Source organism: Zophobas morio, unplaced genomic scaffold (genome assembly GCF_036711695.1).
Source record: "Zophobas morio isolate AGI-343-1 ecotype UQ-CSIRO unplaced genomic scaffold, CSIRO_AGI_Zmor_V1 ptg000008l, whole genome shotgun sequence".
Taxonomy (NCBI): domain Eukaryota; kingdom Metazoa; phylum Arthropoda; class Insecta; order Coleoptera; family Tenebrionidae; genus Zophobas; species Zophobas morio.
In genome coordinates, this window is record NW_026972113.1 from 12961010 (window position 1) to 12984628 (window position 23619).

The 23619-nt window shown below is 26.4% G+C and overlaps 2 protein-coding genes across 27 annotated transcripts in view; one reads left to right on the forward strand and one right to left on the reverse strand.

Annotated features, from left to right (window-relative positions):
• The window catches only part of Cac (cacophony), a 109352-nt gene extending 107181 nt beyond the window's left edge, over positions 1-2171 (forward strand). For all 25 annotated transcript variants that reach the window (XM_064050956.1, XM_064050958.1, XM_064050933.1 and 22 more), the window contains one exon: positions 314-2171. In XM_064050956.1, the coding sequence (XP_063907026.1) occupies positions 314-601 (288 nt within the window). In that variant the 3' untranslated portion in view covers positions 602-2171. The remainder of the gene's footprint in view (positions 1-313) is intronic.
• Positions 2172-11299: 9128 nt separating this feature from the next.
• The window catches only part of LOC135125392 (aquaporin AQPAe.a), a 28017-nt gene continuing 15697 nt past the window's right edge, over positions 11300-23619 (reverse strand). For both annotated transcript variants that reach the window (XM_064050960.1, XM_064050959.1), the window contains exons 3-6: positions 18901-19044; positions 11864-12073; positions 11722-11802; positions 11300-11627 (exon numbers count right to left, since the gene is read on the reverse strand). In XM_064050960.1, the coding sequence (XP_063907030.1) occupies positions 11526-11627; positions 11722-11802; positions 11864-12073; positions 18901-19044 (537 nt within the window). In that variant the 3' untranslated portion in view covers positions 11300-11525. The remainder of the gene's footprint in view (positions 11628-11721; positions 11803-11863; positions 12074-18900; positions 19045-23619) is intronic.

Genomic DNA, 23619 nt, shown 5'->3' on the forward strand with positions numbered 1-23619 from the left:
AATTATACAAACCTAGAAATTGAAAAATCACTAAATTGACCTGGTCCTGACCTGACTTTAATTTAATCTTTTTTTTGTATCTAACTTTGAGCTGACCTGACTTGGTGCTGATCTGACCTAACTAAATTTTTTCTATTTTCGTATCTAACTTAGAAGTAATTGAGTGAGTTTTTATGTTATGTTTACTGGACACTTTAGTTTATTAATCGTTCATGTCATGTTCTAAACCAGCCTTTATTTCCAGCGACGTAGAAATGTATGTAGAGCAGTCTCTCCGTATAAAGGGTTGCCTATTCAACGTTATCTGTTTCAGTTGCAGTCCCACTCCGCTCACGCCACCCCCCACGTCGTCCCCCACCACAACTACCAGCACCGCGAGCGCGAGCCCCTCAGGGAGATAGCGGCGACCGGCGGCGGTGGCGGCGGCGGCGGCGCTTCCGCCATCGCCGTCGCCTCCAACGCCGCCCCCCTCAGCTTCGAGCAGGCGGTGGCTCTGGGTCGCGGCGGCCGAATGCTGCCCAGTCCGGTGCCTAACGGCTACAAGCCGAAACCGACTCGGTCGTCACGACACTCGGACTCTGACGACGACGACTGGTGCTAACACACGGAGAACACTCAGTAAATGAGTTCACATTCTTTCGTTAGTTAGGATTAAACCGACTAGTGTTAAATTGACGGACGATCACAAACTGGAACGCTACAAAATTGACATAACTGTTATTCACAATAAGTCTCTGGCCTTTCAGGAATTGAATAACAAGTTGATGTTGTGTTGGTGTCATTCTGCAGTGGTGAACTCGGCTGTCACTGGACTAGGATATTTTTGAATTTTGTAACTACTGCCAATAACAATTTTAAACTTATCGCCCTTGTATTTGGAGCTTGCGGGGGCGCGGGGGCGGCGCGTCGGCGAGAGTCGTGGCGGTGCCCGCCGCCCCCGCAGGCGTTACGCATAGTGATGTACGAGTTGAAGTTTCGTATACATGTATATAATTAAAGTAATAATGATGATTGGTAGTTCTGAAATTTACATAAATGTAATTTATACCAACCATTTTATTCTGATAAATAATTATAATTCTTCCCTAAAGTGCTTTAAACACTAAATTTACGAAACATACTTGTTACATCAATAAAATGTGAATGTTTTCGTTGATTTTTTCATGTGATTAGTTGTAAATTATTTCTGTGATAAGAGCACTCGCGATGTGTTAGTGGTTTCAGTGCTCTGGACTTTCACTTTTAGTTGTAAAGACCTCCCAAACCCTACTACGCAAATTTCTAGTGTTAAAGAAGGGCATTAGCCCGCTTAGTTTATTAAAAATGATGCCTTATAACTAAAAAATCTACGCGGAGAAACAGTGACGTCTATTTTTCGTACGTTTGTGTTTTTGAGTTCGTGATTCAATGGCCAAAAAAGTAAAATTCGCAGTTTCCCATCGTACCAAAGTGTGCTGGTCCATAGGAATTTTTTAAGAGACAAGAAAAAAGTCCACGTGTTATCACATAACATCAAGTATTGTCGTCGACAAAATCTCGTTTGCCTGTTTTTTATCATTAAAATTAATTGTAATATCTCTGCCAATTGAACAAAATGCGGGTCTCGTAACTGATTTAAATTCTCTAGAATAAGTAGCTTAGTCTGAACGAGCGTTGAGAATGTGAGCGTGTCTTTTATGTGTGGCTTCGCAAGGCAAAAATGAGCCGTTTGTTTGTATTCACAGACATTTCCGAGATGCTGTTCTTCGTCTGTTTTATTACATTGAATTGAAAAAGTCCAAGTTTTATATCCAGCATCTGTACATAATATAGGTATATTGAACAAAAAAAAAAAGAATCTAATTCTAGAAATATCTGTTAATACATGCTAATCTGTTAACATTTCAAAAATGATGCTGTACAATCTGTTAATAAATTAAAATAAAGTATTATCTTGTTATACACATACTTAGGCGAATAATTATTTATCTCTAGATTAAGCCGAATAGCAGCAGCATTTTTGAAGTCCGTTGGAGTATGTATAAATAAATTTATATCTTTTTCGTAATTATGTTATTAAATATTTATGTATTTATCCATCAGTGAAGAATTTGCATTAGTGTTAATTATATTAACATCGCTTAAATGCCCATTTTTTAATGAAAATTGTGAATAAATAATAATATACTTGGGACTCTCCTTCATTCTCACCCAACCAACATTCCGACTCCACTATAACGTGTAGTAGTTTAGGTGTATAAAGAGTTGCCTATATTTAAAAAAATCAAATGTAAATTCAAACTGACATTTCCCAACTTTGTAAATTAATCTGAAAATTGTAAAATTGGAAAAGGTAAAAATGGTAAAATCGGAAAATTAAATTGCAAAAGTTAAAAAAACTTGGAAAATGAAATTTTCACTTTGAAAAATCGAAAAATTGAAAGTAAAACTTCTAAGAATTGAAGAAATGAAACATTAAACAACTAATCGAATGTTATTTCGACAGAACTTTCCTCGCCCCTGAAGTACATCCAGCTTTTCGATGGGATTTATTTGACAAAATTTTGAGACGACGTCATAAATTCTTTAGGAGGGGATAAACGAATAAATTTTGATTAATGATTTACCATCATTACGATAACCTTAAAACGTTTCCAAGATTTCGAAGCTTTCGGTTTTATAATTTCAAAGTTGAATTGTAAAATGTTATACAATTTTGAATTTTTTCCAAAAATCTGGATGTCTAGGGTAAAAAGTCAACACGGATTCATACATCACAATTGGAAGAGTATCTTATTTTATGAAAAAAAAAAATATATATATACATATGAATATAAATTTTAGAAATGACATCATCCCATTGGTGGTGGGGATGATTAGCCAAATTTTGGTGAGCGTTTCACCATCTACATGATATTCCTAATGTACATACAAAATTTGACAACAATTAGTCCAATAGTTTCAAGGTGTTGGAAAAAGTTAAAATAGACAATTATGAAAATTACAAATTGAAGAAATCAAAAACTGGGAGATCGAAACACTGAAGAATCTAAAATTGAAAAACACAAAAATTGTAAATAGAAAAATTAATAAGTGAATAAACTGAAAATAGTAGAATTGGAAAATAAAACTGAATACTGAAGAAACGAAAAAAAAATCAAGAAATTGAAAATTATTGAAAATTAGAAATAAAGAATTTTTTTATGGGAAAAATAAAAAAATTGCAAAGTCGCAAAACTTTGGAAGGGAAAATTGAAGAACTCATAATCGGGAAATTGAAAAATTGAAAAATTTTTATTAAATCCAAAAGCAGAAACAAATATAATTAAAAATCCGGAAATTTAAAAATCGAGAAACTGAAATGGTAAAACTTAAAAATTAAAAAATTAAAAAAACCAAAATTTAAAAAATGCAAGAATTTGAAATTGAAGGAAACAAAACCCGAGAAATCGAAACATTATTTAACAAAATTATAAGATTTCAAAAATTTGTTAAATCGGGCCTGACTTGGTCCTGACTTCGGTCTGACCTGACTTGACCTGACTTGAAAAACCTAGAAATTGGACAATTTTAAATTCGGAAGTAGAAAAATTGCAATGAAATAATTTAAAAATCAAAAACTCGAGAAATTCGAAAATCGAAAAATTCAGAAGTTAAAACATCGAAAAATTGAATAAATAAAAAATTAAAATATTAAAAAGTTAAAATTGATAACTAGGAAAACTGCGAATAAAAAATTGGAAAACCGAATAAAGTGAAAATTGTAAATTTGAAAAATTAAGTCCTGTAGAAACGAAAAATTGCAAAACGAAAAGCAAACAATTCAAAATCAGAAAATTGAAAATTAAAAATCGGAAATTTAAAAATTGAGGATCTCAAAACTGGAAAATTGAAACACTGAAAAATTAAAAATCATGAAATTTAAAGCTTCTAAAATGTCGAAACTTTGCAAAATCGTAAATTCAAAAATCGGACAATTGACAAATAGAAAAAGGAAAAAATATGAATGTATAAACATAGAAACATCGAAAAATTCAGAAATTTAAAAATAAAAAGTACATATTGTTACGATTTTTTTTTGGAGTCGAGGGTGAAAGGGGCTTAGACGAAGTCTCGCTCGATGGTTTTAATCGGTCGTAGCGAACGCCTGTCACCGATCTCGACCTCTTTTTTTATTGCGGATTGTCGCCGGCAGCTCCGCCAAATTTTGAGTTTTTTTTGCCTCTACGAAGTAGTACTGGCGGGGACGGAGACGGCCAAGCGAGAGGTGGGGGTGCAAAGTGAGAGAAGAGTGAGAGTTGGTGCCGAGAAGAGGTGATTTGAGTTTGGCGAGGTTTGACCTGATGGTTTCCTTTCTTTTTTTGAGAGTACTCAGTTCCATAGATTGATAGTGAGGCGTATCCCTTGTATAAGGTAAATTTCGTGCCTTTTGCCGCATGTAGGCTTATTGCTCCACCTGTAGGGTCCACGCCAGGGGCGAAGTTTCGGAGCCGTACAGAGGCGACGTAGAGGGCAGCGAAACGAGGGAAATTTGCTGGGCGTAGCGCCAGCTAGGAGACCCGGAGTTTTTGGATGATCGCGACGTCGAAGACGCGGACCTGGTGAGTTGAACATCGGGGGATCCAGGCCGCGGCAGGACTTGGTCAGCGCGTCGCCGTCGTCCTGTGGGAAGACTCCTGTTTTTTTGAGCTACGAGTAAAAGAACACGCCTTATCGCGATCGGAAATTTTCTTATCGTTTGTCGCCAGACCAAACCGTTTTTTTCTGCGTCTCTCTCTTTCACTCTTTACATGCTTTTCAACGTTTTTTCAAATTTTCACGTACCCGCATAAATTTGATGGCGCCCAATTTTTTTTATTTGTGAAATAGTCAGCATTTCCTGTAACTAGCTAGTAGACCGTTGTTGCGTAGTAGTTCGTCAGTTCATTTGTTGTGGTAATTCGTTACTGACATTAGTTGTAGTTTTGTTACCTTTTACTAACCTAGATAATATTTTTTTTTGTACTAAAAGCCCTAAATATTTTAATTATTATACAGCTCGCCAAAATAATTAGCCTTTCATTCTGAATTAAAACCTCGGATCCACCTACCGGCTCTCCCGGAAGTGAGCACGGGCAAGTGTATCTTCCCTCGCTTTTATAGCAGAGACGACGTTTTAAGGTAACAATATATAAAATTTGAAAATAAAAAAAGCGAAAAATTTCAAGTCGAAATATTCAAGAATAAGAAAGCGAAAATTTTCAAAATCGGGAAATTGAAAATTTGAAAAATTTTAACTTCAAAAGCAGAAAAATAAAATAATTAAAAACACGGAAATTTAAAAATCGAGAAACTCAAATGGTAAAACTGAGGAATTGAAAAATTAAAGATTAAAAAATGAAAAAAATGCCAAAATTTGAAAAATCGAAATTAAAGAAAAAAACCGAGAGATCGAAAAATTTAAAAATTGGACAATTTTAAATTCGAAAGTAGAAAAATTGAATATGTAATTAAAAAGTCGAAAAGTTCAAATTCCAGAAACCTTAATATCGAGAAATACAGAAATTAAAACATTGAAAAATTGAAGAAATATTAAAAAAACAAAAAAACTATAAAATTAATTCGAAATTTAAAAAATAAAAAAAGAAAAAATTAAGGAATTTAGAAACTGAAGTACACAAATTCAAAAATTGCAAATAGAAAAATTGAAAACTTTAATTGAAAATGGAAAATTGAAAAATTAAATACTGTAGAAAAAGTTAAAAAATGAAAAAATTGGAGAATTCAAATTCGGAAAATTGAAAAATTGAAAAATTTTAAATCAAAGGCAGAAAAAATGCAATAAAATAATTAAAAATTCGAAAATTTAAAAATCGAAAGTTTCAAAATTGGAAAAAAAAATTCAGAATTTGAAGATAATCAAAGTATTGAAAAATTGCAAAAGTAAATATTTACGACCCTCAAAATTGTAACATTGAAAAATCATGAAATTTAAAGCTTGTAAATTGTCGAAAAACTCATAAACAAAAAATCGATGTATTACAAAATCTACAAACTGAAAAATCAAAAAAATTAAAAAATCGAAAAATCGTAAAAATAAAAATAATGAATAAAAAATGAGAAATCGAAAAATTCAATATTGGGAAATTGAAAAATCTAAGAATTGCAAAATAATAATAATAGTAATAATTATAATGATTTATTCTTCCAAAAGACAAATTGTCCATAATGGAACATAATGCTCGACAAAAAACACAAAAAAAGACGAAAAATCGGGAAATTATAAATCGAGAAACCCAAAAATGAAAAATTTCGAATGTTGAAAAATCGAAAAAATGAAGAATTGAAAAATAAAAAACATCAGAATTTGAAATTCCAGAAAATTGAAATTGATGAAAATTGGTAAACGAAAAACTTAAGAAAGCAAAAACTGATATCTAAAAACTTAAAAATTAACATATCTAAAAATTATAAAATCAAAAAATTGGTAAACTGAAAAATCCAAAAATTGAAAAATATGAAGAAAAATCATTCATTCAATATTGGGAAATTAAGAAATCTAAAAATTGTAAAATTGAAAAATCGAATGCATAATTACAAAATCGCAAAACTTAAAATAAAAAAGTTTAAAACAATTTTAAGTTCAAAAATAGAAAAATTGCATTAAACAAAAATTGGGAGATCAAAAAAATATAAAATCGAAAACTGTAAAATTGATAAATCAGAATAGACATTCAAAAATTGAAAAAAACCGGAAATCGGAAAACTGAAAAATACATAAATCCAATTGTTTGGAATCAAAAATTAAATTGTCAAATTGAAAATTGCAAAATCGAAAAATAGAAAAATGAAAAATTGAGAAATTAAAAAATTCAAAAATCGAAAAATGGAGCGAATTGAAATCAGAAATTGAAACCAAAAGAATATAGAATAGAAAAAGTAAAAAAATTTAAACCGAAAATATAAAATATAAACACAGAAAACCGAAAAATTTAGAAATGAAAAAATAAAAAAATTATATATAAAATTTTAAAAATTAAAAAATCGAAAAATTCTGAAATCCAAACTTTGAAAAACCGTAAAATTGAGCAATCGAGAAACTGAGAAATCGAAACATTGAAAAAGATAGAAATATGCATTGAAAAATCAAAAATTGAAAACGAAAAATTATAAAATCCAAACCTTGAAAAATCGTAAAATGGAAAAATCGAAAAAATGAGAAAAAGAAAAGTTAAAAAAATAGAGACAATGAGAAATTAAAAATTCATCAACGAAAAAACTGAGAACGAAAAATTGTAAAATTGATCTTTTGAAAAATAGTAAAATTAAAAAGACACAAAATGGCGAAATCAAAAAATACAAAAATTGGTACATTAAAAATTAAAAAATGACAAAAAATCAAAATTTAAAAATTGCAAGAATTTGAAATTGAAGAAAACAAAACTCGAGAGATCGAAACATTGAAAAATCATAAGCTTTCAAAAATTTGTTAAATCGGGCCTGACTTGGTCCTGACTTCGGTCTGACCTGACTTGAAAAACCTAAAAACTAGACAATTTTAAATTCGGAAGTAGAAAAATTGCAATGAAATCATTTAAAAATCAAAAACTCGAGAAATTCTAAAATCGAAAAATTCAGAAGTTAAAACAACGAAAAATTGAAGAAATAAAAAATTAAAAAATTAAAAAGTTAAAATGGATAACTAGGAAAACTGCGAATAAAAAATTGAAAAAGCGAATAAACTGAAAATTGTAAATTTGAAAAATTAATTCCTGTAGAAACGAAAAATTGCAAGACGAAAAGCAAAAAATTCAAAATCAGAAAATTGAAAATTAAAAATCGGAAATTTAAAAATCGAGAATCTCAAAACTGGAAAAATTGAAACACTGAAAAATTAAAAATCAAAAAATTTAAAAAAATGAGAATTTGAAATATTTTTAAAATTTCAAAAATTGTTAAATCGACAAATTGAAGAATACCTACTGAAAATTTGAAATATTTACTAACCTCAAAATTGTAAAATTGAAAAATCATGAAATTTAAAGCTTGTAAAATGTTGAAACTTTGCAAAATCGTAAATTTAAAAATCGAACAATTGACAAATAGAAAAAGGAAAAAAATATGAAAGTATAAATACAGAAACATCGAAAAATTCAGAAATTTAAAAATAAAAAGTATATATATATAAAATTTGAAAATAAAAAAATTGAAAAATCTCAAGTCGAATTATTCAAGAATAAGAAAGCGAAAATTTTCAAAATCGGGAAATTGAAAAATTGAAAAATTTTAAATTCAAAAGCAGAAAAATAAAATAATTAAAACACGGAAATTTAAAAATCGAGAAACTCAAATGGTAAAACTGAGGAATTGAAAAAATAAAGATTAAAAAATGAAAAAAATTCAAAATTTGAAAAATTGAAATTAAAAAAAAAACCAGAGATCGAAAAATTTAAAAATTAGACAATTTTAAATTCGAAAGTAGAAAAATTGAGTATGTAATTAAAAAGTCGAAAAGTTAAAATTCCAGAAACCTTAATATCGAGAAATACAGAAATTAAAACATTGAAAAATTGAAGAAATATTAAAAAAACAAAAAAATTATAAAATTAATTCGAAATTTAAAAAATAAAAAAAGAAAGAATTAAGGAATTTAGAAACTGAAGTACACAAATTCAAAAATTGCAAATAGAAAATTGAAAAATTAAATTGAAAATGGTAGATTTGAAAAATTAAATACTGTAGAAACGAAAAAATCAAAATCAGGGAATTGAAAATTAAAAATATAGAAACTCAAGAGTTGTAAAAATCGAAAAATTCAAAAATCACAAAACTTTGGAAGAAAAAAGTTAAAAAATGAAAAAATTGGAGAATTCAAATTCGGAAAATTGAAAAACTGAAAAATTTTAAATCAAAGGCAGAAAAATTGCAATAAAATAATTAAAAATTCGGAAATTTGAAAATCGAAAGTTTCAAAATTGGAAAAATTGAAAAATTAAAAATCAAAAAATAAAAAAATTCAGAATTTGAAAATAATCAAAGTATTGAAAAATTGCAAAAGTCAAATATTTACGAACCTCAAAATTGTAAAATTGAAAAATCATGAAATTTAAAGCTTGTAAATTGTCGAAAAACTCATAAATAAAAAAACGATGTATTACAAAATCTACAAGCTGAAAAATCAAAAATATTAAAAAATCAAAAAATCGTAAAAATAAAAATAATGAATAAAAAATGAGAAATCGAAAAATTCAATATTGGGAAATTGAAAAATCTAAGAATTGCAAAATAATAATAATAGTAATAATTATAATGATTTATTCTTCCAAAAGACAAATTGTCCATAAAGGAACATAATGCTCGACAAAAAACACAAAAAAGATGAAAAATCGGGAAAATATAAATCTAGAAACCCAAAAATGAAAAATTTCGAAAGTTGAAAAATCGAAAAAATGAAGAATTGAAAAATAAAAAACATCAAAATTTGAAATTCCAGAAAATTGAAATTGATGAAAATTGGTAAACGAAAAACTTAAGAAAGCAAAAACTGATATCTAAAAACTTAAAAATTAACATATCTAAAAATTATAAAATCAAAAAATTGGTAAACTGAAAAATCCAAAAATTGAAAAATACGAAGAAAAATCATTCATTCAATATTGGGAAATTAAGAAATGTAAAAATTGTAAAATTGAAAAATCGAATGCATAATTGCAAAATCGCAAAACTTAAAATAAAAAAGTTTAAAACAATTTAAGTTCAAAAATAGAAAAATTGCATTAAACAAAAATTGGGAGATCAAAAAAATAAAAAATCGAAAACTGTAAAATTGATAAATCAGAATAGACATTCAAAAATTGAAAAAAACCGGAAATCGGAAAACTGAAAAATACAAAAATCCAATTGTTTGGAATCAAAAATTAAATTGTCAAATTGAAAATTGCAAAATCGAAAAATAGAAAAATGAAGAATTGAGAAATTAAAAAATTCAAAAATCGAAAAATGGAGCGAATTGAAATCAGAAATTGAAACCAAAAGAATATAGAATAGAAAAAGTAAAAAAATTTAAACCGAAAATATAAAATATAAACACAGAAAACCGAAAAATTTAGAAATGAAAAAATAAAAAAAATTATATATAAAATTTCAAAAATTAAAAAATCGAAAAATTCTGAAATCCAAACTTTGAAAAACCGTAAAATTGAGCAATCGAGAAACTGAGAAATCGAAACATTGAAAAAGATAGAAATATGCATTGAAAAATCAAAAATTGAAAACGAAAAATTATAAAATCTAAACCTTGAAAAATCGTAAAATGGAAAAATCGAAAAAATGAGAAAAAGAAAAGTTAAAAAAATAGAGACAATGAGAAATTAAAAATTCATCAACGGAAAAACTGAGAACGAAAAATTGTAAAATTGATCTTTTGAAAAATAGTAAAATTAAAAAGACAAAAAATGGCGAAATCAAAAAATACAAAAATTGATACATTAAAAATTCGAAAAATTTAAAAAAGTAAAAATTTTGAAAAATCTACTGAAAAATGAAAAATAGAAATATTAAAAAATTGAAAACTGAAAAATATTAGCATCCTAAGTATGCATAACTGAAAAACTGCAAATTCGAGACATGAAAAATTGAAAAATCCTGTAGTTATAAAATCGCAATATTGAAAAATGAACAAAATTTAAAAATCAAAAAATTGTTCGAAAGTTATTTCGACAGAACTTCCCTCGCCCGTAGAATACAGTAAAACAAATCCTGGTTTTTCGAGAAAGTGCAAATTTATCTATTTTTTTAATAATAACAAGATTGTATTCTCAAATTTTCGGTGTAACTAATTCTAAAAAATATAAATGCAGTCATCAATTTTTTTGGTAGGGATAAACGAATAAATATTGCTTAACGATTTACCATGATTACGATAACCTTAAAATATTTACAAGATTTCACAGCAATCGGTTTTGCAGTTTCAAAGTTTTATTGCAAAATATTGTTATTAAGTTTTGAATTTTTTCCAAAAATTCTGGATACTTTGTGTGAAATTCGACACACACACACCACTGAAATATCAAATATTGAGAAGTCGAAATCTTTAAAAAAATTGAAAAATCAACATATCTAACAACTATAAAATTGAAAAACCAAAAATTAATCCAAAACCTTTGAACTATGAGTAAGTTCGATGATTTAAATTCAGGATCTCCAATTTCCTGACGGATTTCTATTTTCACGTTAATGTAATTTTTTTATTTATTTCACTCGACACGTATTAATTTATGCTTTATATGTATAAAGGGTTGCCTATACAACTGTCTCCATTTCACCCAATAAAACACCATCCAACACTTAAAATCTTTATTTCAATCGTTCTTCGTCACAGTGAAATTAAAACTATATGTACATAAAGCCTCTACGTGGCAATGAAGATTGCAGTGACAATAATTTATTTAACGTTATTAAAATAAGTCACACTACACATGATAGCGTAAAAAAATGACCATAAATTAGTACCTAGGTACGATGGGGGTTAGTGGTGGATGATTTCGACAATGATATAAATGCCATAGTTAAAAATCGTAGGACTCCGCTTCGCTCTTCGTCACCTTGAATAAATACTTATAGATTAATCCGGCCAACACTCCGCCGAGTAGTGGTCCTGCCCAGTAGACCTGAAACCGAAAAAAGAACAGTAAATTAAAGTCGACACACTTACATCAATCTCAGGCTTTATATGACTATGAGCGAGAAAACAAATATGTATACCCAGTGATTCTCCCACAGATCCATGATGACGGCAGGACCGAAACTGCGAGCAGGGTTGATGCTGGATCCGGAGTACGGGATCTGGAATTGTTGTTATAATTGTAATTTAAAGGTCACAGTTTCGGGGTTTTCGGTTTCTTACGCCCGAAAGATGGCAAGCGGTCACTGCCAGACCTATTGCTAAGGGAGCGGAGCCTTTGATGTCCTTACGACGGGGGTCGCATACAGAGTGGACTATGAAAACCAGGACGAAAGTCAGGACGATTTCCATGAGGAAGCCTTGCACGTCGGTCAGGTCGTTGCCGAGGTTGGTTATTCCCAAGCCGCCTTCTTTATTCTCGGGGACGATTAACTGAAAATAAACATGTTAATTTTGAGGTTAAGATTTTTGACATTTTTCAAATTTTTTGGGATTTTTCGAGTTTTCAGTTTTTAATTTTTCGATTTTTTATTAACTTAGATTGTTAAATTGCAACCTAAATAAAAAACTGATAAATCGAATCACTGAAAAACTGAGAACTTGAAAAAGTCTCAAATTACAAAAAATTGAAAATTTGTAAAATTGAAAAATGCAGAGTTGGTAAAATCGAAGTATTCAAAAATTAACAAATTTAAGAATTCTTAAATTGAAAAATCGAAAAACAGAAAATGTAAAAAAAGAGCTAAAAACTCGAAAATAATAAAACTGAAAAATCGAAAAGTTGTAAAATAAAAAAATTGAAAAAATGAAAAATTTTAAAATCGAAAACTGAAAAATTCAGTTGTTAAGAATCGAAAAATCAGATAATTGGCAAACCGAAAATTGCCAAATTGTAAAACTAAAAATCAAAAATTAAAAAACTGAAACATTGAAAAAACGAAAAAGAAAAAAATCGTATCTTTATTAAATTGACAAATAGAAAAAATATATATAAAAATCAAAAATATAAAATAAGAAAATCTGAAAATTTAGGAATTCAAAAAATTGAAAAAATGTATATAAAATTTGAAAACCAAAATATCGAAAAATTCAAGATTGAGAAATCAAAACATTGAAAAATATAAATAATTGAAAAAATCTAAAAATGGAAAAAATAGAAAAATTGAAACATCAACAATAATTGGAAACGAAAAATTATAAAATCGAAACTTTCAAAAATCTTAAAACTCAGCAATCGAAAAACTAAGAAACAGAAAAATTGAAAACATATAAACACTGAAAAACAAAATTCAAAACCGAAAAATTGAAATTGAAAAACCATAAAATTGTTGAAAAGTTGAAAAACTGAAAAATTCAAAAACGAAAAATTGAAAACGAAAAAGTGTTAAATTGAAAAATCAAAAAACGGAAAAGTTGAAAAATTGAGAAATGTAAACACTGAAAAGCTAGAAAAAATGAAAGAACAAAAACTTGAAAAATTAACAAAAATAAAAATCTAAAAACTCAGATATTAAAAGATTGTAAAATCGAAATTTTGTAAAATTAAAAATCGTAAAATCGGAACTTCGTGAAGTTGAAAAAAAATGAAAAGGTAAAAAAATGTAAAATCGAAATATTGAAAAACAGAAAAAATAGGACATCAAAAGTTGAAAAACTATAAATAAAAAAATAAAAAATTTGGTAGTTGACAAATTGAAAATTTGCAATATTCGAAAACTGAAAAATGGAAAACAGAGATTTCGATAAATCAAAACAGGGGAAATCGAAACATTAAAAAAACGAAAAAAAAACAGGAAAACTGAAATTATCGGGTCGTTGAAAATTCAAAAATAAAAATAATTAAAAAATTGGAACGAAAAATCGTTAAACTGAGAAATCAAAAATTTGAAAAATTATAAAATCGAAACTTTGAAAAATCGTAAAATTGAAAAATTGACAAATAAATAAAAAATATATATAAAACATAAAAATGGAAAAATCGAAAAAGTTGGATATTCAAAAATTAAATAAAATATAAAACTTGAAGACTAAAAATTGGAAAAATTGCATATGGCAAAATTCACGATTAACAAAGTGAACAATTAAAAAATCAAAATTTGAAAAATCGAAAAATTGAGAAATCAAAATATTGAAAAAATAGAAACAACGAATAAATCTAAAAAAAATGGAAAGAATAGAAAAATTGAACAATCGAAAAACTGAGAAAATGGAAACAGTGAAAAACAAAAATTCAAAACCGAAAAACTGACAATGAAAAACCGTAAAATTGGTTCCTTGAAAAATCGTAAAATTGTAAAACGAAAAATTGAGAAATCGAAGAATTATGGAAGTTGAAAAACTGAAAAATTCAAAAATACAAAATCGAAAAATTGAAAACGAAAAACTATAAAATCGAAAAATCAAAAAACGAAAAAGTTGAAAAATTGAGAAATGTAAAAATTAAAAAACTAGAAAAATTGAAAGATCAGAAATTTAAAAATTGAAAAATTAACTAAAATAAGAAATCTATAAACTAAGATATTAGAAAATTGTAAAATTAAAAAACCGAGAAACCGTGAAAGTGAAGAAAAACATCGTAAAATCGAAAATTTGAGAAATAAATTTGAAAAAACATAAACCGTGACTTCGAAAAATCAAAAATAGGAAAAACGTAAAAATGAAAAAACTGTAAAATCGAAATCTCTAAAAATCGTGTACAGAAAAATCGAAAAACAGAAAAACTGAAATACCGGGTCCTTGAAAATTAAAAAATTAAAAAATTGAAAAATTGAAAAAACGCGAGATGCTAAAATGATAAAATTGAAAAATCAAACAAATAACAAATAGATAAAAATACATACAAAAATTGAAAATAGAAAATCTATAAACAGAAAAATCGAAAAATTTGGAAATTCAAAAATAAAATTTATATAAAATTCTAAGTCTAATAAATGGAAAAAATTGATAAATTGAAAAATCAAAAAACTGAGAAATAAAAAACTTGAAAAAATTTAAATATTGAATAACCAAAGAGTCAACAACCGATTGAAAGCTAAAAATTGTTAAATTGGTCCCTTGAAAAATGAAAAAGTCAATAATAAAAAATTGAAAACGGAAGATTGTAAAATCCATAGTTTGAAAAATCATAAAATTGAAAAATCAAAAAACGCAGAAATCGAAAAATTGAAAAATCGAGAAACCGAGAAATTGAAACTCATTGGAATCAGAACTTTGAAAATTCGTAAAGTTGAAAAGTCGAAAAATTTGAAAAATAAAAAATTGAAAAATCAAGAAATTGTAAAATCGAAACTTTGATAAATCGTAAAATTCAAAAATAGAAAAATTAAGAAAAATCAAAACATTTAGAAATTGAAACATTGCAAAATTATAAAATTGAGAAACTAAATAATTGACAGATCGAAAACTTGCAAAATTCAAAAAGTGAAAAAATTAAATCTTGAAAAATCAAAAATAGGAAAATCGAAAAAACGAAAAATTGCATAATCGAAAGATTGAGAAATCGATGAATTCTAGAGGTTGAAAACTGAAAAATTCAAAAATACAAAATCGAAAAATTGAAAACGAATAACTGTAAAATTGAAAAATCAAAAAAGGAAAAAGTTGAAAAATTGAGAAATGTAAAAATTGAAAAACTAGAAAATGTGAAAGATTAATTAATTAACTAAAATAAAAATCTAGAAACTAAGTTATTTGAAAATTGTAACATCGAAAAATTGTAAAATTAAATAACGGAGAAACCGTGAATAAATTTAAAGAAATATAAACCGAGACTTCGGAAAATCAAAAATAGGAAAAACGTAAAAATGAAATAAACGAAAAACTGTAAAATCGAAACCTCTAAAAATCGTGTACTGAAAAATCGAAAAACAGAAAAGCTGAAATATCGGGTCGTTGAAAATTCAAAAATTAAAAAATTGAAAAATTGAAAAAACGCAAGAAAGTAAAATGGCAAAATTGAAAATTTAAAAACGAAAAATTCAAAACGAAAAAGTGATAAATAGAAAAATCAAAAAACGGAAAAGTTGAAATACTTAATAGAAAATTTGAAAAATAAAAAATTTAAAAATCAGAAAATTGTAAAATCGAAACTCTGATAAATCGTAAAATTCAAAAATAGAAAAATTAAAACATTTAGAAATTGAAATATTGAAAAATTATAAAATTGAATTAAAAAAAATCGAAGGAAATCGAAAAATTGAGAAACTAAATAATTGACAGATCGAAAACTTGCAAAATTCAAAAATTGAGAAATCGAAAAATCGAAAAACAGGAAAACTGGGAAATCATAATATTGAAAAATTGGTAAATTATAAAACTGAACACTCTAAAAATTAAAAATTGAAAAAAAATGAACAATTGTAAAACTGCAAATTGAAAATAGAAGAAATGAAATTGAAAAATCAAACAGTTGCCAAATAGATAAAAAAATACATATAAAAATCAAAAATATAAAATATAAAAATGGAAAAATCGAATAATTTGGAAATTAAAAATTAAAAAATATATATAAAAGTGGAAGACTTAAAAATTAGAAAAATTGTATGTCGAAAAATTCAAGATTAACAAGGCGAAAAATTAAAAAATCAAAATTTGAAAAATCGAAAAACTGAGAAACCATAGTATTGAAATTAATAGAAAATAAATAAATAGAAAAATTATAAAATCGAACCTGTGAAAAGTCGTCAATTTAAAATATCGAAAAACTTGAAAAAATTGTAATATTGAAAAACCAAAAAGTTAACAACCGAAAAATTAAAAGCAAAACATTGTTAAATTCGTCCTTCGAACAATCGTCAAATTATAAAAACGAAAAATTGAGAAATTGAAAAATTAAAAAGTAAAAAAATTGAAAAATGAAAAATTTGAAAACGTAAAATTGAAAACGACCATACTTTAAGAGGTCATAAAATTGGAAAATCAAAAATCAGAGAATTCGAAAAAAAAAATTGAGAAATTGGAAAATCGAGAAACCGAGAAATCGAAACTCATTGTAAAATCGGAACTTTGAAAAATCGTAAAATTCAAAAATAGAAAAACTGAGAAATGGAAAAAATGAGAAATCGAAAAACTGAAAAATCTAACATTTCAAATCGAACGATGTAAAATCGTAAAACTAAAAAATCGAAATTTAATAAAAATTAAAACATTTAGAAATTGAAACATCCAAGGATTGTAAAATTGAATAATAAAAAAATTGAGAAACTAAATAACTGCCAGATCGAAAACTTGCAAAATTCAAAAATTGAGAAATCGAAAAATTGAAAAAGAGGAAAACTGGGAAATCATAATATTGAAAAATTGGTAAATTATAAAACCGAACACTCTAAAAATTAAAAATTGAAAAAAATGAACAATTGTAAAACTGCAAATTGAAAATAGAAGAAATGAAATTGAAAAATCAAACAATTGACAAATAGATGAAAAAATAGATATGACAGTCAAAAATATAAAATATAAAAATGGAAAAATCGAATAATTTGGAAATTAAAAATTAAAAAATATATATAAAAGTGGAAGACTTAAAAATTGGAACACTTGCATGTCGAAAAATTCAAGATTAACAAGGTGAAAAATTAAAAAATCAAAATTTGAAAAATCGAAAAACTGAGAAATCATAGTATTGAAATTAGTAGAAAATAAATAGAAAAATTATAAAATCGAACCTGTGAAAAATCGTAAATTTAAAATATCGAAAAACTTGAAAAAATTGTAGTATTGAAAAACCAAGAAATTAACAACCGAAAAATTAAAAGCAAAACATTGTTAAATTCGTCCTTTGAAAAATCGTCCAATTATAAAAACGAAAAATTGAGAAATTGAAAAATTAAAAAGTAAAAAAATTGAAAAATGAAAAATTTGAAAACGTAAAATTTAAAACGAACCATACTTTGAGAGGTCATAAAATTGGAAAATCAAAAATCAGAGAACTCGAAGAATAAAAAAACTGAGAAATTGGAAAATCGAGAAACCGAGAAATTGACTCTCATTGTAAAATCGGAACTTTGAAAAATCGTAAAGTTCAAAAATAAAAAAATTGAAAAATGGAGAAAATGAGAAACCGAAAAATTGAAAAATCTAAAATTTTAAAACGAACGATGTAAAATCGTAAAACTGAAAAATCGAAAAATTAATAAAAATTACAACATTTAGAAATTGAAATATCCAAGAATTGTAAAATTGAATAATAAAAAAATCGAAGGAAGTTGGAAAATAGAGAAACTAAATAATTGACAAATCCAAAACTGAAAAAGGAAAATCGAGATTTTGAAGAATCAAAAATAGGAAAATCGAGAAAACAAAAAATTATAAAATCGGAACCTTGAAAAGTTAAAAATTGAAAAAAATAATAATTGGGTAACTGCAAATTGGAAAATAGAAGAAATAAAAAATTTTAAAATCTGATAGAGAAATACACCAAAATGTTGGAAAATTAAAAGTCGAACAAGTGGGCAATTAAAATTGGAAAATTACAAAATTGTGAAATTATAAAAACGAAAATGGAAAATTTACAAAATGAAAAACAAAATAGTTGAAAAAAAAAACAAATCTAAAGATTGTAAATTTGAAAAAAAAAAAATAACTGAAAAATCAAAAACTAAAAAATTGAGCTTTTTTTTAATTAATGCAGCAAAAACACTTTTACAATCGTAAAGAAAATACCTTAAGAAACCCAGAGATCATCAAAGGACCCTAATCTTGCTATCAAATAGTCAAGATTATAAAAAACCGACGTGACAATTTCCACGAAAAATTTAAGAACCACTCAAACAAAAATGGTAAAAATTTAGCCGCGTAGGCAGAAGCTTTTAACCTCTTGTGTGAGCTACAAACACTATTTACAATCCACACACCAGCTACTTAACACACGCCAGTAAATGTCAAACGACCGTGATAGGCACGTTCCGTCATGCAAACCCATCTAACATACCACGCCACCCATTTTACCATCACCATCATCATCATCAATGTTATCGTTATCCTTATCATTATATAATTTTCAACCGGACGTCTTCAAGTCCGTCTCCCCTTAACAGGACTTCCCGTTCTCTCATTACATAATTTATCCCATAAAAGTTTTTCAATAACGAAGAGGCTAAGGTCAGCTCGAGTTAACGTCCACTGCATAATACAATGCAAGTGTTGACCGCTAAGGTTAGTCACGCATATCGGTTACGAATAGCACGGCCTCAACGGTGCTGTTCCATTCCGGTGACCACCAAGTTCAATGGCTGAGACGTGAGCATTATTTCAATCCGTACCCGCAGAACTCCGGCTCCTCCGATGGCCCCGATCATCTGGACCGCCACGAAGAGGAGGGCTCGGAGCAGCTTGATGTCCCCGGTGACGAAGAGGCTCAGCGTCACGGCGGGGTTGATGTGGCAGCCGCTCACGTGACCGATGCTCTAAAAAAAAAAAAAAATTAGCTGAACAAATTTTGGCCGATTTTTACAGTAATAAATGATGTTCAAATTTTATAAAATAAGATACTCCTGTACTTGTAATTTATGAATCTGTGTTGAGTTTTCACATTAGACATCCAGAAAAATTGAAGAAACAACAAACAGATCGAAGATTGTTTTAATATCTTCGATCTTTTTGTTGTTTCTTCAATTTTCAAGTTTTCGATTTATTAACTTTTGAATTCTTGATTTTTAAAATTTTCCGATTATTCGATCTTTTGATTTAAAAATTTTTGAGTCTTCAATTCCAAATTCTTCTATTTTTCAACTTTTGACATTTTGCATTCTTCAGTTTTTATTTCTTCATTTTTCTATACTTTCTGCAAATTTTCAAGTTTCATAATTTTTCATTTCTCCAATTTTTTGAGTTTTCTAGTTTAAATGTTTCAGTTTTTTGATTTTTTAACTTTTGAATATTTTGATCTTTTAATTTTTCATTGTTTCATTCAGATTTTTCAATTTTTCGATCTTTTAGTATTTTATTTCTTCAATTTTTGAGTTTCCGGTTTAATTTTTTAATTTGATTTTCGATTTTTCAGTTTTCAGATTATTGAATTTTTCTAGTTACTGATTTAAGTTCTTCAATTTTTAGATTTTTCAACTTTTTAATCTTTCGATTTCTTTAATTTTTCGAGTTTCGAGAGAAATTCAAAAGACGAGAAATTGTGAAATCGGAATATTACAAAATAAAAAATTTGAGAAATCAAGAAATTGAAAAAAAAATTGAAACATCAAAAAATTAAAAGATTAAATGTCGAACAATTGAAAAATTAAAACGGAAACATTGAAAATAAGGATAAATATGAAATTGAGAAATAGCCAAATCGGAAAATTGATAAATCAAAAAATTCAAAAAACGGGAAAGTGAGAAATCGGAATTTTAGGAAATAAAAATTTGAGAAATGAAGAAATTGAAAAAAAACTAAAACAGCAAAAAATAAAAAAAATAAAATTTGAGCAATTGAGAAATTAAGAATGGAAAAATTGCAAAAATGGAAAAATTGTAAAAATGGAAAATGGATAAATGGAAACATCGAAACATTGAAAAATAGGATAAATGAGAAATAGAAAAATTGCAAAATTGGAAAAGTGAAATTTCGAAAAATCCAAAAAACGGGAAAATTTTAAGAATTTAAAGGAAACGTGGATTGTAAAAAAAACACTTAGTCTTGACATAAAATAGAAAAAAATGGAAAATCAAGCTTGATTGATTGATTGATTGATTGATTGATTGATTGAAGCTTACAATTTCCAGGAAAAATTTAATTTTTTTCTTTTTTTAAGTTCCTCAATTTTTAGTTTTTCTATATATGTATCAATTTTTCGTTTCTTCAATTCTTCGAATTGCAATTTTTCGATTTTCCAATTTCTCGTTATTTCAGTTTTTCGATTTTTCAATTTTTTCTGATTTTTTAGTTTTTCAATTATTCAGTTGTTCGATTTTTCAGCTTTTGACATTTTGCATTCTTCAGTTTTTATTTCTTCATTTTTTTATACTTTCTGCAAATTTTCAAGTTTCATAATTTTTCACTTCTCCAATTTTTTGAGTTTTCTAGTTTAAATGTTTCCGTTTTTGGATTTTTTAACTTTTGAATATTTCCATCTTTTAATTGTTCATTTCTTCATTCAGATTTTTCAATTTTTCGATCTTTTAGTATTTTATTTCTTCCATTTTTTGAGTTTTCGGTTTAATTTTTTAATTATTTGATTTTTGATTTTTCAATTTTCAGATTATTCAATTTCTCGAGTTACTGGTTTAAATTTTACAATTTTTAGATTCTTCAACTTTTTAAACTTTTGATTTCTTTAATTTTTCGAGTTTTCAGGTTTGAATTTTTAAATTTTTCGACTTTCCAACTTTTGAATGTTCTGATATTTAAATTTTTGTATCTTTTCTTTAATTTTTCGATTTACATTCTTTCTGGTTTTCTACTTCAAATTTTTTCAAATTCAGTTTAATTTTTTTGTATTTTCTGGATTTCAGCATTGTTTCTTAATTTTTAGATTTACAATTTTTCTAATTTCAATTTCAAAAGAACATCATTTTTCAATTTTTGAAAATTGTGATTTTTGTAATTTTTCATTTCTTTAATTTTCCGATTTTACAAAATTTTCGATTTTTCAGTTTTTATTTCTTCAATTCTTCGCAATTTCGTGTTGAAATTTTCGATTTTTTGAATTTTGTGTTTTTTATTGTATAATTTTTTCATTTCTTCATAAAAATATTTGACCCTTCAGATCTTCGTTGCTTCGATTTTTCAAGTTTTCAGCTTAAATTTTCCAATTTTTCGGTTTTTCAGTTTTACGATTTTAAAATTTAACATTTTTCGATTACAGGACTTAAAATCCTTTTGTTTATTCGATTTTTCAATTGTTTGATTTTTAAATTTTCAATTTCTCCATATTTAATTTTCAATTTTTCTATCTTGCATGTAACAATTTTTCGATTTTACAATTTTGACGATTTTATAGTTTTTCGATTTTACCATTTTTTGGTTTTCATATTTTTTTATTTGATTCGTTTTCTTTTGTTTCCAATTTTTCAATTCATTAGTTTTTTCAAATTTTAAATTTTTCGATTTTTGGTTTTTCAGTGTTTCGTTTCTTCAGTTCTTCTATTTAAAATTTTTCGATTTTCCAATTCCTCTTTTTTCAGTTTTTTGATTTTTAGTTTACTTAGTTAATTTTGGAAAAATTCAGAAACCGGAAAGTCGAAAATCCGGGACGTTGAAAAATCCAAAAATCGTAAAGTCAAAAAATCGAAAAAATCGAAATACCGAAAAGTCAAAAAATCGAGAAATCGAAATGTCGAAAAATTGAAAAATCGAAAGGTCCAAAAACCGAATAGTTTTGAGGGAACCAAAAGATTCGAAAAATTTAAAAATCTGGAAATAGAAACATCGAAAAATCCAAATACCAAAAAATTAATAAGAAATAAAAAATTAAAAATTGTTTTTAATTTAAAACGTCGAAAAGTTAATAATTAAACATAGGAGAATTGAAAAATTTAAGCTACATAAAATAAAAAAAAAAGAAAGATAGTAAAGTTGAAGAAACGAAAAAGTGAAAAATTGAAAAGTTGAAAAGTGGAAAAGTTGAAAGAAGAGACTAAAAATTGGCTTTTCCAATTTTTATCAATGTTTGGTTTCTTCAGTTCCTCTTTTTGAAATTTTTGGATTTTCCAATTTCTCGTTTTTTCAGTTTTTCGATTTATAAACTAAGAAATCGAAAAGTCAAAAAATCGAAAAATTAAGCACTTGAAAAATTAAGAAATAGAAAATTCGAAAATCCAGGAAGTTGAAAAATCGAAAAATTTAAAAATTGGGTACCGAAAAGTCGAAAAATTGTAAAGTCAATAAAATCGAAAGACTGAAAAGTCGAAAAATCGAGAAATCGGAATGTCGAAAAATAGAAAATCGGAACTTCAAAAAATCGAGAAACCGAAACGTCGAAAAGTAAAAAATCGAAAAATCTATAACTCGAAATGTCGAGATTAGAAAAATTAAAAAAATTAAAAAACAAAAAGTCTAAAAATTTAATAGTTGAGGGAACCAAAAGAACCGAAAAATCAAAAAACCGAAAATTCTAAAAATTGAAAAATTGGTAAATCGAGGAATCGAAAAAACGAAAAATTGCAAAAATCACAGAACTGAATAATTAAACATAGGAAAATTGAAAAATCTAAACAACATCATAGAATTAAAAAGAAACTAAAACTCAAATATCTACATATAAAATAAAAAAAAAAAAATTGTAAATTTGAATAAACGGAAAATTGAAAAATTCAAAAGTTGAGAAATGGAAAAGCTAAAAAATCAAAGAATTGTAAAATTGAACAATTGTAACTCGAACAGTTGAGGAAACTAAAAATTCAAAATTCGAAAATTTGGGTTTTCAAATTTTTCGATTCATTAATTTTTTTCGATTTTTAGTTTTTATGTCAAGATTAGGATTTATTTGCGATCTACGTTTTCTTTAAATTCTTCAATTTTTTCACTTTCTCGAAATCTAATTTTTTAAGTTGTCAATGTTTTAAATTTTTGTTTCTTCAGTTTTTTGCTTTGTATTTCATTACCGATTTTCCCCTTTTTCGATTTTGCAATTTCTCATAAATCGTGAAATTAAATAATCAAAAACTTTGGAAAATTTTAAAAAATCTAACCGAAAACTCAAAAAGCAAAAAATGGGACAACTCAAAAATTGTACAATTGAAACCTTGAAACACCGAGTGGAAAACCAAAAATTGAATAATCGAAAAATTGTAAAATCGAAAACTGAAAAATTCTATTGTTAAGAATCGAAAAATCGGATAACCGACAAATTGAAATTCGCAAAATTGTAAAATTGAAAAATCGAAAAACAGAAAATTGGAAAAACAAAAATTGAAAAACGGAAAATTATAAAATCGGAATTTAAAAAAAAAATGTAAAATTAATTAACAAATCGAAAAAGTAAACAATATAAAAATCGAAAAATTTGAAAAACTGCAAGTCGAACAATTTCAAGATTAAGAAAGCG